The following is a 17039-nucleotide window of genomic DNA, read 5'->3' on the forward strand; positions in this document are numbered from 1 at the left end:
TTTGATAAAGCATGATTGGAGTTACACTCGGGAAAAATGAAGTAAAGCTACAACCCTTTCCATATCAGTATCACAGTTAGATTCCTTCATCTCCTTCCTAATATGACTTTTCATTTTTTGATAGCTGCAGATAAAGCTACTGTTCCACTATACTTTGGTCAACAGTACTTCAGTACTGTGGAAGATGAAGAATGGTTGACTGCTTAAAAATTCTGTACTGCAATCATCAATTAATGAACCTGAAAGGCTAAGATTAATGATTCAGACAGCTTTTAAATAGGTGGAAAGCAAGTGTAGAGTTTTTAAAGCTTGCATGAGTTGAGAGAACGCTAGAGGAGCTTTTGGATTAACCCTGACAAGTTCAGTGGGGACAGGCAAGACGAGACCTCCAGGTACTCCCTGGAACTGACCCGTCAGGCTGGCACAGTGACTCACTCAGTGCCCTTTGATAAAATGATTAACAAGGTAGAAGCAATTGCACAAAGTTGCTCTGTGCTGGCTCTCGCACACAGAGCAACCCCATCTCCTGGTTTTATGTGTTCTTATTCACATGGACTGAAAGGAAGGAAAGAAGATTAAAGTGCGTCCATTAGGAGAGCAATTCAAATACTGCTCTCTTACGTCACAGGGAGCCAAAGTTGATGCTGTTTCAGGGAAATACCAACTGTACTACTATTTTCTCTACATAGTGGTAGTCCAAAGAAGAGAAAATAAAATTTTAAGCCTGAAGCTTTGAGAAAAAGTACAAAAAGCAAGCTGCAGGGAAAAATGTAAATGCTGAGGGGAAATTAAAATAAATAATACTTAAAAAAAAGAAAAAAACAAAACGCAAAGGGGATGGATATGATATAGCACAGTTTTTGTAGTTGGGACCAGCACTTGAGATAATTGACCCGACTTACTAGTTCTCTCACAGTACTGGTATCTAATCCTTAACAATTCATTTTCCAGGTGTATGAATACTTGAATTTCTATAAATACAAGATTAACAATATTTAACAAAGTAGAAACTGAACCAGTAGATACTTTATTACACTTTCAGCTGCCTCTAAACAAACTACAGCGTCAACCCATATGGTTAAGGCAGTTTGTGTCACAAACATTTTGATATAATGGTCCTGGGCTGGTTTTGGTACACCTCATTCTGTACTGGTTTTTCTTTTTAAACATTTCCAAGGGCAAAACTAAGTTTATTCTTTAGTAAGAGAGGAATTTACTACACATGAAGTTCTACCTTTTCTTGTTATAAAGGAAGAAAACTTACACCCTCTTTGAAAATACTTGTATGTTTTTAGAGATTATTGAGATTGACTTGAAGAATAATTCAGTAAACTGAAGTTTTTAAAGATCAATGCCTCTGCTAACATCTTCAAAGTAATAGAGTGCAAAAGCATCACTCACCTTTGTTAGAAATCAGATGCTCTATGCTTACATTTGCTGCTATGTTAGCTGGTAAATGATGTATTTATTGCTCTTGCAGTACCAAAAAAAACCTATAAAGTTTTTTGGTTCTTTCAGGTCAGGCTATCAACTATATGATTATTTTAAACAAAACAGAGACTACCATAACAGTATCGCTGGCTGCCAGACCATGTTGCACATTTGCAGCTGGAACAACACTACATTTTATAAATTATGAAATGCAATTGCATCTGAACATGAAAAACATTAAGTCAAGATTAAGTTTCCATTCTACACACTCAGGCAAAAAGTTTGTTAAAAAGTCAAGAAAAAAATGCATAAAATCTGTAATAGGCAACAATATACAAAGTTTCAAATATAAAATCATGACTTGTATAGCTTGTTACTTGCATCTTTTCACTAGAGGAAATTAAAAGAACCACACATCATTGAACTTCTACACAAGCTTCTTGTGTTTCAATGTCATTTATTGAGGAGTGAATGAGATACTGTCAGACATGCCAAAGAGACTTCACATTCAAGGGCTGGAAGCTGAACAGCTTTCCTCATTGAGTCACTGTACAAGTTGTTTTTGGGAATCTGAAAGTGCGATCAATGAGGTCTTCATGCTCGATGTTTGTCTTCAGTTTTTCATCTTTTGATCTACTAACTTGCTGGGCAGAAGGACACTTTCTACCCTACAAAGACTCACACTCCAATTAATACAATTAACACTAGATGTAGAGAAACGTTTATCTGTTATAACGTACATCTACTGCTGAAGGTCTTAAAGCTGTTCTTAATTCATTATGTCTAATGAGAAAATTCAACTTGTTTCCCTTTCACCATCGTATGGATGGCTTATACCGTTAGAAAAATACTCTTCAGTGCTATTGTAGGGTTTACAGGAAACTTCTTCTGTGTTGTGGGATAAAAACCGTTTTAAACGCTGTTCTGAAAGAACGCTTCTTCCTGCTGCCACTGCCTGTAGGTTGCAGAAGAATGGCCTACACGCACTACAGTTCTGGTTTTACTCAAAAAAGAAACAAAAGAAACCTAAACAATAGGGTAAACGTTTATTTGGAGTTAGTTTTCTCGCAGATGATAATTAAGGCCCTTCAAGCAGAGTTCAGGAGCTCCTGTATGGCTGCCTGTTGATCTGCATTGAGCTGTGATACGCATTCTGTCCACAGTCCTCCAGACGTCTAGAAAACAAACGAGAAGTTGTCTTTATGCAGGCTGACAAGCTTCTAAGGCACATGCTAAACTTTCATATGTTTACAAAGCTCAGAATTCACTGGGCTTATTCCTGTAATATATATGCCAAAGAGAACAGACTGAAATCTTCAGTTCTACACAGTCCTACATAGGTTCAACTACAGATGCTCAAAAATGCAAACAGAGTCAAGCTCTGGTTAAATAGCAGCAAAGTAATTAATCTGAAACTCCCGGGAACCTCCTGTAACTAAGCGGGTCAAATGACAATTGACACTTTTAAGTTAACTATAGCCAAAACCATTTGCTAAAGTTCAAAGATCAACATTCAGGCAAAACTGAACCATGCCTAAATGCGAGAGGATCTTCTGGGCACTGGCGCACCAGTGACACATTCAGGAAGGGAGCACTGTGATTGCAGCATGACATGCTACATGCACTGTGTGTCTACGTCCAAAACTCTGCTGCCAACACACAGCATTACTCTTTAGTGAAAGGAATTAATTACTTCCCAGAGAGAAGAATAAACCCACACTTTCCTGCCCCTCGGTGTACCTCATCTGTGTTACCACAGCCCCTGGCCGAGACATTAGCTTTTAAAGTCACCATCAGTAGAGACTGGTTCTAATGGTACCAGAAAATGCTGAAAATTAAAAAAGGTTGTGAAAAAGTATTTATTCACTTATCAATAGAAGCTGGAAGCAACTGGCACCCCGCTTTCTTTAAAAGGACAATGATAAGAAAAAAAAATAGCAGGTGACTGGCTGTAGGTCTTTAGATTGGCTTTTGCAATTGCAGTATACGTGAAGTAAATTTTTAAAAATGTTTTAATTTATATTTGTTATATTTTATGTTCAGCTCTATTATAATGCCCTTTTCTCACACACTTTTAAAAAAATCAAATAAAAATGGATTCACAGAATTTGAAAGAATTTGAAAACAGTCCTCAAGTTGAGTTTGGGTTCGTGTTTTTAGTTTTAAATAATATTAGACATTTTAGACTCTCAATGTATAGTGGAATATTGCAGAATTAAATGTGCTCTTCCAGCATTCCTCACACACATTTAAATTGATACTCTACACTGAAATATTTCTGCCCTGAGAGTACCTGAGCATGAGGAAAAAGGTTTAATTCCAACTGTGACCATAATGTTGCTCATGTCAGATGTTGGCAGTGGAAGAGCTTACTGAGATCATAAAAAAAACCCAACAGTCTTTCTCCTGGAATCTGGGAAGCAGGAGGCAGACTGTTAACAACTACACAGCCTTTAAAGTTCCTACCATGGTATAAAACATTTACAGTACTTTACTAAAGTCAGAGTACTATGTGTGAAGAGAGATAAGACTGGTAACAGCATGGTAAAATTGTATTTTTAAAAAAAACCATGACCTTTTAAGATTTTTTCACCACAGTCTGAAGGTAAATAATTTAACCAATGCAGAAGGCATTTCCACATTAATGCTATCATTCCTGGCCAAAGCAAGACTTTGATATACACAACTAATCTATACATGTATGTGCTGTTGTATTGTTAAAAAAAAAAAAATAAACATTGAGTATTTAAGGTAAAGCGAACAAATGGATCAGCATATCCTAAATATAGAGTTCCATACCCAGACTTTAAGTACTAACAGCAAGGATTCGTATCTGTCAGCCAGAATCTAGAACAGCCACTTATACCACTTTCACTTTGAAACTTTGCTTGATTTCATTCTTTTTATGCCTTCGGAGTTTTAACAAGTAATTTTCTACCAGACATAATGGATCTCACAGGCCGATACACTCATCCAAGTGAATCCTTTCCAAAATCAAATATTCCTAAAATTTTTGAACCTGGGTTTTGCCAAAGCATGCCAGGTAGAATGGACAGTAATTGAACAGCTGCTGCTCCAAATCCTCTACACATTTTTATAAGCTATGTCCTTGCCAGGCACACTACTTTCTATCATTAGATGCTGCAACTGTCAAGTATGTCCATCTGATAACATCTGGCCCCAGATCAGATCTGACCTATGAGCACTGTCACTTACAACACTGTAGAGAGGTGCAGCTTAAATACTTGGACATCCCCAGTGCCCAGCACCGTTAAGTACTCATTATGGAGTAAGAGAAATAAACCTTGAAGCAGTTCCCCAAAGGTAGGGAAAACACTGAACAGCTGCCTATATTTGCACTGCATTAAAGAGGGCAGTAGTAAAATTACTTGTGGTTTGCAATCATTCTCTAGCAAAGATCCCAAACCTCTGCTACATTAGTGAGCCACCACAGGGTGCCGAGGACTCTTACAGGAACCACATGTTGGATCAAATCCTGCAGTACAGTTCACTGATACAAAGACAGGCAGATTTCTCTCCAGATTTTAATTTCTGTCTCAGAAAAAAACCCCAGTGTAAACAACTAATACTGACTAGCATGTTACTCATTCAGCTGCATATATCTTAAAGCTTTTTTTTTTCCCCCCAATAAATTAATAAGCTTCTGAAGTTTATCAAAGGAGACAGACTTTATTCAAGTGCAAATGTTACCAAGTTTTATCATTAATGGTGCAAGGAATGTCCAAGGATCCCCAAGATCACTGGTTGAAGCATTATTCTCTAAGGAGACAAGCCTCTCAAAATTGGTTTAACAGTTTGGTTACTTCTGAAAGTAGATTCTAAATGTTCCCTTTATACCTAAGCAAGCATTTATTTACCTGCACTTGGCGAACAACATTAGCCAACCGCTTGGTACATGGATCTTCATGTTTAATAGCTTCATGAATTTCACCATCCGCAATTATACCAAATATTCTGGGAAGGTTAGAGTTGTTGGGACCAAGGACAACGGGGTTGTTGCTGTTACAATCAAAATATATAATACAAATAAATTAATGTTTAGCTAAAAAAAAAAATAATGCAAGAGTTTTACATGGAAGTTGAGTGATTTACATCTAAATTTTACTCAGCTGAATAAGTACGCATAGCTTTGTTGCCTGCTGACAGAATGTTCCCTCTCCTGTTAATATTTAACCAGCTGATTCTTCAATCAGCCTACACTTTATCAGGAAGATGATCTGAACTTTACAGAACGGTTGAGTTCCATGCAGATGCAACTGTAAACAGTGTGACAGAAATACCCTGCCTAAAAGGGCTTATTTCTCTTGGAGGAGGTTGTATTACCGGTGTCAGGAGCACCAGTGACTTAGCTCTCTGCCAGCACTCACCGATAGAGCAAGTAAACAGTTCTCCCTCTTTACCAGCCAAGTGCTGGGGTAGGGGAGTACTGGCAACCAGTGAGCTGGGTGGAAAACATGATCTACTTCCAGCCCTGCCACCTACCACTGCTGGAATGCAGAGGCTGTGAATGTCGGACTGACAGAGCTCTAGAGAAATACATAGCAAGGCTGAGCCACCTGCACAGAGCTGGGTACAAAAGTGAGCTAGTACTTTAATTCCTGATTTCTATATACATGCGTGTATGCATACGTGTCAGTATTATTATGATACCTCTACACAACCGTACCATTATCAGTCTAGGGACCTCAGTTGCCACCACCCATTTTAAGACCTTGCCTTAATAAAGCACCAAGAGATACAGGTATTCACACAGCAGAAAAGACTGTAGGAAATCTAAATAATCTCCTTGCTGTTTTTCTGCTAAGATATAATACAGAGTCAGCCAGAACATAGCTACTACATGTTTCAGAAGCTGACATTCTTCCACTCAATTATGAAGTTCAACTTGCACCCACAATAGAATTATTATCTTTTTTCTCTCCATTAACCTATGGGAGGGAGTGCAAATCTAATGAACAAGCTGTGGGACAAGATACTTTCAATAATAACTGAAATTATTATTAAAAACTTATTAAGGGAGATAACACTGTACCATGAATTTATCTGTATTGTTTCTCTACTTCATACTTTGTTTTGTTGATACTCAAGCTCTTGGAAAGCAAAAAGGTACAAAGCTACTTTAAAAGGTTATGAAAAGAAGACTGCAAGGGCACGTGTGCTGCTCTTAAGTAAAAAGACCTCATCAATTATTAATGCTGATATGTAAGCAGAGGATCAAAAATTTTCCTGAAATTTTCTGTAGAAGTTCCCCACTGATCCTTTCCCATCACATACATCTAAAGCAGCCAGGAATTGTTTCAAGGCATTAGTTAGGATGAGAACACTCACTGTTTAAGAAAACAGCAATAACATCGTGGAAGGCTCAGTTCTGACATTGCAAATTATCTTCTCTAAAGCAAATGCAGATTAGCCTGGCAGTTTCTCGGTTTTGGAAAATGAATGCAAGGAAAGAACCTGCAAACAGGCTTACTTTGTGCATTAATGTCAAGACTTTGTCTTACCTCTCAATTAAATCACATAGATAATTGAAAGTATGAACAGCTTCTTCTTTATCTTCATGAAGTGGAAGCCACGATAACCAGTGTGGCAGTACTTCTTCAACATTTACACAGTCAGGCTTGAACTTCATTATTTTTCCTACAGCTGAAATGCAGTTCTCTGTTGCATTGACATTCTCTTTGGTTTTGGCATCTGGTGACTGAATGACTCTCACCAGCAATGGAAGCGCCTCTAATTGTTAAACAACACAAGAATAACGTTTAATGCACAATCAAGTTATATTTTATTAACATCATAAATTCTACGTGGGACTACTGCATGCATTAAAAATGGGATTTTTTTGTGGCCCAAGCACCAAAATCCAGTCATCCCAATGTCCCCCTGCTTCTAGGTTCTTCCCTGCTCAATAGTCATCATATGAAAAACAAACAGATAGATAAAGCTATGCAAGGAAACACAAGAAAACAGCTACTGCAGAAGTCTGGATTTGCTTGATAAGTTCAGAAGGAAAAAAAACCCCAACTTTCTGTGTCTTTCAATTGGAGTTATGCAATCTACAATACACAAAACATTGTAATGTATAGTAAAAACATAGATAACAAGCATTATCTTTTTAATCTAACAGGTTCTATAAACATGAGATAAAGAAAAGCACCGCTACGATGACATTCACATTAATTTGGACTGTAGTGCATGTCTACAGTGTATGCCTGCTGTACATCATCTTGTGCACACATATAGATATACACATACACATCTCCCACCACTAAAAGGTGCACTAGGAAGAGCTCATAGGAGTAATCTCATCTGGTGAATCCATCTGGCATGGTTTAAGATCATAAAAATCAAACATCAAGGAAAAATGCCAATTTTCTTGCTAGGTTAATAGCAATTATATATTTTTTTTAACAGTCACATGGATAATGACATGCACATTTCTAATGAACATTAATGTCACATTTTTAATTACTAGTGTCCATGCAGATTTCAGAGCATTCTACATGCATGCAGGAACAATTGTCCTTGTGTTCTACTAAAAATAGAATGCTAAAGCTGTGAAATTCTGTATCAGCACAGAAAACAGGTTGTGGAGTTGTGCAGAATGCACACATCAGAATAACTCCAATTACTAAGCAAGAGTGAGATTTCACACTACTTCATTCTGATGAGTAAGTAGCAGTTTTGCAGTTAAGGAATACACAATGACACTTGCTACATTAACTTCACTGAATTAGATTTTTGAAGAATTTAGCAGATATGGAAAAATATGATTAACCCTAAGCTAGACAAGGATACTTTTATGGGGCTGATAAACATTACAGAACTGCGGAAACATTGGTCATCAGACCCACTAGCTTGTGTATTGAATGCATGATAACAATGCCAGACTTTTCTGCAAAGCAGAATTTGTTTCATAGACGTCTACAATGTCCAGGCAAACTGAGTCTGCATCTTATACCTCAGGTTTTCATGACTGCTGAAGATAAATCTCATCCATGTTTCCTCATACTCCTTAATACTAACAGATGACTCTGTAGGTATGTGTGTCCTTGCAGCCATAAGATTAGGAGGGCCTCAAAATGGATCAGCATAGTCTCCTCCCTACAGTTTAGCAGACAAGTTTTCTTCTTGTCTAGAAAACAGATCTATTCTCATATAGATGTTGTGGTAGAGAATCTCTAAAAAGCTCTTTTGACTATAAAAGACCATCTTCTATAATAACAATAATAGGTTTTTTTTCCAAGGACTGACTGCTCTGACATCTTGCACCACCAAAAGTTGAGGCCACGGATATGATTTAGGAAGAAACACATGCAGTTCATTAATATAGCGTACACAGAGCATAGCTGATTATATTCTTCCACCAACATAAGAAACAGGCAAAGTTTGCAGTCACATAAACCGTAAGCCCACTTAGAAAGTTACTTGATTTGCTGCAGTTTTTCCTTCAATCTTTGTTCTTTACTAATTCTATTTTTAATTATTTTTCTCATCATAATGTAGCTCTTGCGCCATTTACAAGTTCTCCCTGTATTCCTGTATTTTTTCAAGTGACTGCCAAAACCACTCATGTTAATACATCTGCTTTTTCTGAATAGTCTTGAGTCTTTACATACTGCTCCAAACTTGCAATAGAACAATATGCCAGTGCTATGTATTAATCTGTAAAGAAACTAAATTACAAATAAAAACTCACAAACATGATGTATTCAGAGAAGACAGTAAAACCTATGGGGTAGAAAAGCTTCTCATGACATATATTTACTTTGTTTGTAATCACAGCACATCATCTATTAAAAAAAATCACAAAGTTTTTTTATTTACATAGAAAAGTATTTAGAATACTTTTGAGCTGCCTGCTAATAAGCTGCATGCTGCAAAATAAAAAAGTTACTTTATCTAAACATCTAACTAAAGGAGAAGCCAAGTGTCTGGGTTTAATCAAGGATTATCTGTCCAAACACAAAGAAAAGGATGAAAGTTGTTAACAATTTTAAGTGGGTCAAGATATCAAGTCTAATGAATGAAAAATAAAATTAGACTTCAACAGATGTTAAAAACCCCCAAAACTCCAAAATCAGAACTGTCTTGACCTCAGTCTCCTCTCCTCTAGTCTTGGGACAGGACATAAAACACCATATGAAAAAGTTCACCAAAAAAACCCCTTTAAGAAATTATTTTTCTAGACAATTTAAAATCTTAGTGTTCTTAATGTTCCACTGCAAGGTTTACCCCCCTGCTTTTTTCTTTTTTTTTTTTTTTTTAAAAAGACACCTCATCTTGTCACTATGTGACAGTCACATTTACATTAACAGTGAAAATTACAGCCTCTATTGATGTAAGACTTGCGTTAAAGCCCTAATTTATCCCTATCACATGGTTCTTAGTTTCTTACATCATTTAATTCAGCTTTCGTTTAAGATTCATGTAAAATACATATTTGAAACAGCTGACTAAATATTTTCTTAAAAAAGAAAAAAAATCACCTCTGATAAGGGCTGCTATTTAGTATGCAAAATTAACTTTGTTGACTGGCAAGAAGAGTGCCAGCAGACAATAATTTCTTTAAATTCAAGACACATTTGAAGTTTTAAAGAAACTCGGGACATTCAGAAAGCAAGCAGATGAAGTGTTTCTGATAGGCATTATCATACTCATTTCATTTCTTAGTCACAGAAATCAGGCTCCTTTTTATATAACAGGAAAGCAGAAAGCCACATTAGTTGTATTCTAGGCTACTCCTCAATCCAAGTTACTTGTATAATTTTTCCAGAGATCCAGAGGGTTTTGCATTAATAAAATGCAACCACATTAGTATTAATAAAAAGCAACTATGAGACAGGTGTGTACCAGAAAACTATTTTTTACAAAATGAATATTTGCATGTCAGATCATATTTTTTAAAAAAGACATAAATCAAGTTTGCTAAGCAGTAAGTGCTGCAACAGAAATGCTATTAAGCAAAACATCATTAAAAGCCCAAGGAATTCAGGTACTTTACTAATCGTCACCAGTCTGCCACACAGGTTATACTGGCAATCTATTTCACTGCCAAAGGGAAGAGACATCATTAACCAAAAAGTGAGCAATTTTAACATTTTTTTCCCCTCAGAATCACACAAATAGTTTTACCAGATGCATGTATGTACCTGTGCAAAAAGGGCGATAGCTGTCCCCACCAAATTGTGCCATAACTCCAACACCGTAGGCAGCTGCTTGCCTAACCTCTGGGCTGTTGTCACATATTGACTGTAGCATTGGCCTCAGGAAGTATTCAGCATACTTGAACGAGGACGGACTGCAGTGCTCCACAATATCGTCAAAAATGCATAGGCCCCACTGCCTGTCTGGCCATGGCCTGTGTGGACACTGCATCAAAAACAGGTAACATTTAAGCCACCTTAAAATTGTAAGTTTTGTACAGTCAATGATTATACCAACAGAACAATCATAGCAACAGTGGTCTAGTGCTTTTGTTTAAATCTTCCTGGCTTAAATTTCAAGCTACAAATATATAATTTTCTGTAGTGATACTTGCAGCAATACCATAAACAAAACAAAATCCAGGTGATTATCTCAGCTAATTAAAATAATAATGATTTTATCCTTAAAATCCTTTAACTCTATTTCACACTGTTAGCTATTTCGGTCTCAATTTTCCTCACTAGTCTGCAGCACTTTTATGGTCCTCTTCTTGAAATCCATTTTAGAGATCACTGGACAGTCCCAGGCAAATTAAATTTCTCAAAATACTTGTGTCTCTCAATGATCCTGGGTCTTGCAACACAGAAATCAGAAGTAGCACAGCAGTGCAGCTGTTCAAAAAACATAGACTATCAACTTCATACTTGATCCAGGATAAACCTTCAACTGCCTCTAATTTGTAAAACATTGGCTCTACAATGGGATGGCATGTACAGTGGATGGCTCTACATTCTACCTACCAAGATCTCCAAGATTCCACCACGGAAGACCCATTAACACATCAGAAAAAAACATACTCGAAATCAAATTAAAAGAAAGCAAGGTACTTACAATTAGGTTGACAATTAGTGGAAGTAGCCTTTCAAACCATGGCAGTACCTTCTCCTTATAACTGCTGAATATTGAGTGCAAAATGTCTGATACTTTAGTCAAAATATAAACGTCACTGTCATCCTGATAGGAAAAGGAAACAAATCACATTAAGACTAATGATCTTTAAAATAGTGGAAGTCACATGAAACTCTAAGGCCTCTAAAGTAATGGAATAAAGTTGTTTAATGATTCAGCTTTGTAAAACCTCTTTTTAAGTCCACTATTTTTCAACTCTTGGTCTAATCATAGAACGATAGAATCAGAGAATGGTTTGGGTTGGAAGGGACCTTGAAAGATCACGTAGTTCCAACCCCCCTGCCACGGGCAGGGACACCTTCCACTGGATCAGGTTGCTCAAAGCCCCGTCCAACCTGGCCTTGAACACTGCCAGGGAGGGGACATCCACAGCTTCTCTGGGCAACCTGTTCCAGTGTCTCACCACCCTCATCGTAAAAAAATTCTTCTTTATGTTGAATCTAAACCTACCCTCTTTTAGTTTAAAACTGTTGCCCCATGCCCTGTCATTACCAGGCCCTGGTAAAAGATCTCTCTCCATCTTTCATGTAAGCCCTCTTTATATATTGAAAGGCCACAATAAGGTCTCCCCAGAGCCTTCTCTTCTCCAGGCTGAACAACCCTAACTCTCTCAGCCTTTCCTTGTAGGAGAAGTGTTCCTTCCTTCTGATAATTTCTGTGGCCCTCCTCTGGACCCAATCCAACAGGTCTGTGTCTTTCTTGTACTGTGGACCCCAAAACTGCATGCTCAGGTGGGGGTCTCACCAGAGTAGAGGGGGAAAATCACCTCCCTTGACCTGCTGGACACACTTCTTTTTACGCAGCCCAGGACACAATTGGTTTTCTGGGCTGCGAGCGCACGTTGCTGGCTCATGTCCAGCTTTTCATCCACCAGTACCCCTAAGTCCTCCTCCACAGGGCTGCTCTCAATCCATTCACCCCCTAGTGTGTACTGATATTGGGGAATGCCCTGACCCATGTGCAGGACCTTGCACTTGGCCTTGTTGAACTTCATGAGGTTTGCCCAGGCCCACCTCTCAAGCCTGTCCACGTCCCTCTGGATGGCACATCCCTTCCCTCAAGTACATCAACTGCACCACACAGCTTGGTGTCATCTGCAAACTTGCTGAGGGTGCACTCAATCCCACTACCTATGTTGTTAACCAAGATACTGAACAGAACTGGTCCCAATATAGGCCCAAGAGACACTCCTTGTTACTGATCTCCATTTGTACGTTGAGCCACTGAATGCAACACTTTGGACATGGCCATCCAGCCAATTCCTTATCCACCAAACAGTCCATCCATCAAATCCGTACCACTCCAATTTAGTGACAAAGCTGTTGTGTGGGACCGTGTCAAAGGCCTTATAGAAGTCAAGATAGACGACATCAGTTGCTCTTCCTTAATCCACCAAAGCAGTCACTCCCATCACAGAAGCCACCAAATTAGTCAGGCATGATTTGCCTTCTGTGAAGACACATCAGCTGTCTCTAATCAGCCCCCTGTCTTCCACATGCCTTGACACAGCTTCCAGGAAAATCTGTTCCATGATCTTACAAGGCACAGAGAGAGACTGACTGGCTGGTAGGTTCCAGGGTCCTCCTTTTTACCCTTCTTAAAAAGATTTGTGACAGAAGATTGTGGCAAAAATATGTGGAATATCAATTCTCTCCTCTTATTGCTTAACTTCATTTTTCATCTTGCCCAATTAATGCATCAAACTGGTGAAGTAAAGATCCTTAGCTCAGATTCAGCTATCAATTCATGTTGTATCTGAAAGGAATAATCATTCCCTGGACACACTTGTGTTGGGAAAACCCTTTAACTTTTTTTAAAGCAGGTTCTGTTGTACTCAGGATGGTTCCTTTAATCAAGTTCATACTTTAACAAGCAGGGAAAACAGAATACAGCTAGCTTCTGGTCCCTAGTGAGAAACTAGTAAGTATTTCTCATGCAGCAGACAGCTTCCCACAACTGCATATTTAAACCCTCCCTGGTTAAACAACAACTGCATTTTCAAGGAATAATTCAGCCAATAACTCCAGAAAACACGCACAAATGAAAATAGAGGTAGAGAACTGCTGCAACACACCACAAGGTCCACCTCGCTTGGTATTGCCTGTTTACTAATAGCTGGTAACAGATGTTCATGGGGAGAGCATAAGACTTGCTTAGTGTATGCCTTCTCCTACCCTCTATCAAATCAGCAGTTACTGCCTAAGCTAGGGCTGTATCTGGATACCTTACTGAAACTACTGTTCAAATATCTTTCATGACTTCTGTACTCCCTTATATTTCTGCTGCCTTGAGGTAAGGGCTACATAAACATATTTGGGATCAAAGATGCATATCCAAATGTTACTCATTACTGCATGTTAATTCTGTCCATATGGCAAGTGACATTCTGGTCCCACTCCTACTTTCACAGGGTAATGCAGATAAGTCTTTCTTGCAGTCTAAAAAAAAAATCAGCAAGGTCAAATATAAATTAAAGCATTTTTAAAAATGCCTTGCAACTCTGCAGAGTATGGATTCAGCTCTTCTGAAACTGCTGCTTGCTAGCATTTTCTCTCATTATCAGTACAGAGTGACACATAAGAAAAAAAGATAACAAACCACCTATCTCACTGTCTGCAAGAATGAACAGTAAACATTGCAAGTAAGAAAGGGAGAAAAATCAGGAAAGGCTCTTGGCTCAGAAATTGAGTTTTGCTATTTTTTGATTCCAAGCAGTATGTAGGCACCAGAAACCTATCCTTTTGAATGTTGGCCTAACGTTCCCAAAGGAAAGGGGCTCAAGAACTGCACTGTTGTTTAAGTAAGTATTTACATACGGGTGCATGATCTGTTAAGATACATTCTGGAGTTGGCATACAGGTGAAACTCATATAAACAAGCTTCACAATTCAAGCTCATAAGCTTCACACTTGCATTGTGTGGCAAAAAAATTTCCTAGTTCTTAAATTTACTGAGTATCCTTTATGTCTCATGTTATAAGCAGCAATGGTTTATTATTCTTTATTACTCTCTTCATACCAATAATGACTTAATAGAACTATTGTATCTCTTCTACAGTCACCTCCCCTTCAAACTAAAAAGTCAGTTTGTTATCTTAGCAGCTAGTCACTTTGGTATTCTCTCACACAAACACAATAGCTTGCAAACACATTATGCCAGCTATTCATTCTGCTGTCCTCCTTTGATACTATTTTAGGTCTATTCTTTCTGAGACAGGCTCCTGACCTCACACGTCAGAGGTCTAGGTATCAGAGGTATGCTCAAGGTTAAGAGCTGCCTAGGTCATAAGGCACAAAGAAGAAGCAAGTCAGCAGGGCTAGGCTTTAGATTACCGCTGATACAGCATTTGACAGCAGACTATTTAAAGTCGTCTAAGAATTATCTGAGAGGATGAAGAAAATGAAGATCTATATCCTGAACTTACTCCTTCGGTATAACGGACAAGGAAACCTTTTGTATTTTCCTAATTCACACATGTAGTGTGACGGATTTCTTAGTCAAAGTTTTGAAGAAATATGCTAACAGAACATTCTTCCAGGAAGAAATCATTCTGAGGATGCACTATGCTTTAATTGAGTAGCATAGCGTATCTGTGTAATGTATTTCCATCCTGGTGCTTTATGAGTGGAAAAATTCCCCAAACCAACTTACTTCATCTTGTAATGACTCTTCAACTTGTTCATCATAGTCTTCATCTTGTCTTTTCACTAAATTAAAAAACAAATATTAAACCATTACATTTCTAGAAGCGCATTTTCCCTGTGAAAGGGAAAAAATCATGCAGAAACCAATTTAGAAAATAAGAAATAGTAGCTGAAGAGGCAACAGGATTTTTTTGTCTTTAAGAAGCTTCAAAGAGCTTTCACAGAAAAACAAGTAGTATAATGAGATAGCTCAATTTAAGAATGTGTAAAAGTGCATGAAATAGGAATAAATGCACCAGCTTGTACATAAGGACAAAAGTGCACAGAAATAAGAAACTACCATTGCTTTAAGAAAACTGTAAAGACTTCAGATGAAAAAAAACCACAGAAATGACAACACCATAGACATGTGCACTGTCAAGTAAATCTGTCCATCAACTTTGATTAAACGACAGTCTTTCTGCAAGTGATGCCATCTTAATCCTCCCAAAGCTTACAAATGTAACTCATGGATTCTGTAGTTTCAAATCCCAGTTATCTTATACAAGTATGCAAATCAAAGAAATCTGAACTAAGCTTTTTTTGTGTCTTCAGAAATTATTAGGAATTCTGCTTTAAAGAACAGCCATTATCACATGTTAACAGGAATTTGTGTTAACTTACCCTGTCTTAATTCTTGATTTTTAAAGTGCTCTTCTAGTTTTCCTTTCAATATTCCTCCAAGTTCTTCAAAGTGTTCGTTGTTAAGGCATCCGTCTCCCATTACCTCAATGCACTAGTGAAATAAAATGATCAGTTTTTCAGCTTTAAGTTTCATGAGCAGTCTCAATGAAATCTAAGCACACAGAGAATATTAATACATGCTCTGCTTTAAGTGATCACTAGCAGAAGTAATACTAATAGAACATTCATACTGTAATCAATGCTCAAATTATGCAAGCAAGGCATAGCACCACTGTACATTTCATGCACATAACTGCGGTGGTTTGCAGTTAAAATTAACAAATCTGGCAATTATTTTAAGTTAATACTTTGGTATTTTGGTTCTTGCAAAAAAGTACAACTAAGTTCTTCAATCAGCTATAACAACATTTAGTCAAGCCAAAATTCATGTAGAGGAAGCCTTGCAATGAACACCAAACACATGTCCTTTCCTACCATAAAAAGCTACAAACAGCAACACCACAAAATTTGTACGGAAGAAAGTTACCTTTGCAAAAGAATGCATTATTTCTGAAAGAACGTCTGAATCTGGTTCTGTCCCAATGGCTTTGATGAGCGCATCACACATGAAGTGCCACATCTGTGTGAGGTACTCTGGCCCACGAACTCTAGCACATTCAAGAAGGAGGGGCATTGACTCTGCTGCTGCCACTCGAACACGTTTCATTATTAAGGAAATAAAACAATCAAGGCTTACATAAAGTGCTTAGAATTTAAGCACCTACCACCGTAATGAAGTTACTAGCTTTCTACCTGAAATTTACTTTTTTTAATTACCGTTCAGTGCATTTGATTTCTTAATTAGATACAGATTAAGATCATAGGAAAATTAAACTGTTTGCTATTTAAAAGTTGTTTCAAGCCTGTTTCAGGCCATGACAGAACAGCTATACAAGTTCTCCTTCACTTTGCTGTCACAAACATCACTTTCTCTACTGTTTGCTTTTAACATTATAAACATGCTTATTTAAAAAGAAACTAGGGGGAAAAAGTAGGATACATTGCCTAAAATAGTGTGTAAAACAACGTTCTCAGAAACAATTTCTGCTATAAAGCAACAGAATTTTTTAACACTAAACTTTCAATTCATTTAGGAAAACAGTAAGT

The 17039-nt window shown here is 37.7% G+C and overlaps 1 protein-coding gene across 1 annotated transcript in view; it reads right to left on the reverse strand.

The window, feature by feature from the left end:
• Positions 1 to 1850: 1850 nt before the first annotated feature.
• Positions 1851 to 17039, reverse strand: part of IPO5 (importin 5) — a 45589-nt gene continuing 30400 nt past the window's right edge. The window contains exons 19-26 of the mRNA XM_074859396.1: positions 16420 to 16592; positions 15873 to 15984; positions 15217 to 15272; positions 11488 to 11610; positions 10602 to 10821; positions 6954 to 7182; positions 5310 to 5451; positions 1851 to 2606 (exon numbers count right to left, since the gene is read on the reverse strand). Of these exons, the coding sequence (XP_074715497.1) occupies positions 2520 to 2606; positions 5310 to 5451; positions 6954 to 7182; positions 10602 to 10821; positions 11488 to 11610; positions 15217 to 15272; positions 15873 to 15984; positions 16420 to 16592 (1142 nt within the window). The 3' untranslated portion in view covers positions 1851 to 2519. The remainder of the gene's footprint in view (positions 2607 to 5309; positions 5452 to 6953; positions 7183 to 10601; positions 10822 to 11487; positions 11611 to 15216; positions 15273 to 15872; positions 15985 to 16419; positions 16593 to 17039) is intronic.

Source organism: Strix uralensis, chromosome 2 (genome assembly GCF_047716275.1).
Source record: "Strix uralensis isolate ZFMK-TIS-50842 chromosome 2, bStrUra1, whole genome shotgun sequence".
In the NCBI taxonomy this organism is placed as follows: Eukaryota; Metazoa; Chordata; class Aves; order Strigiformes; family Strigidae; genus Strix; species Strix uralensis.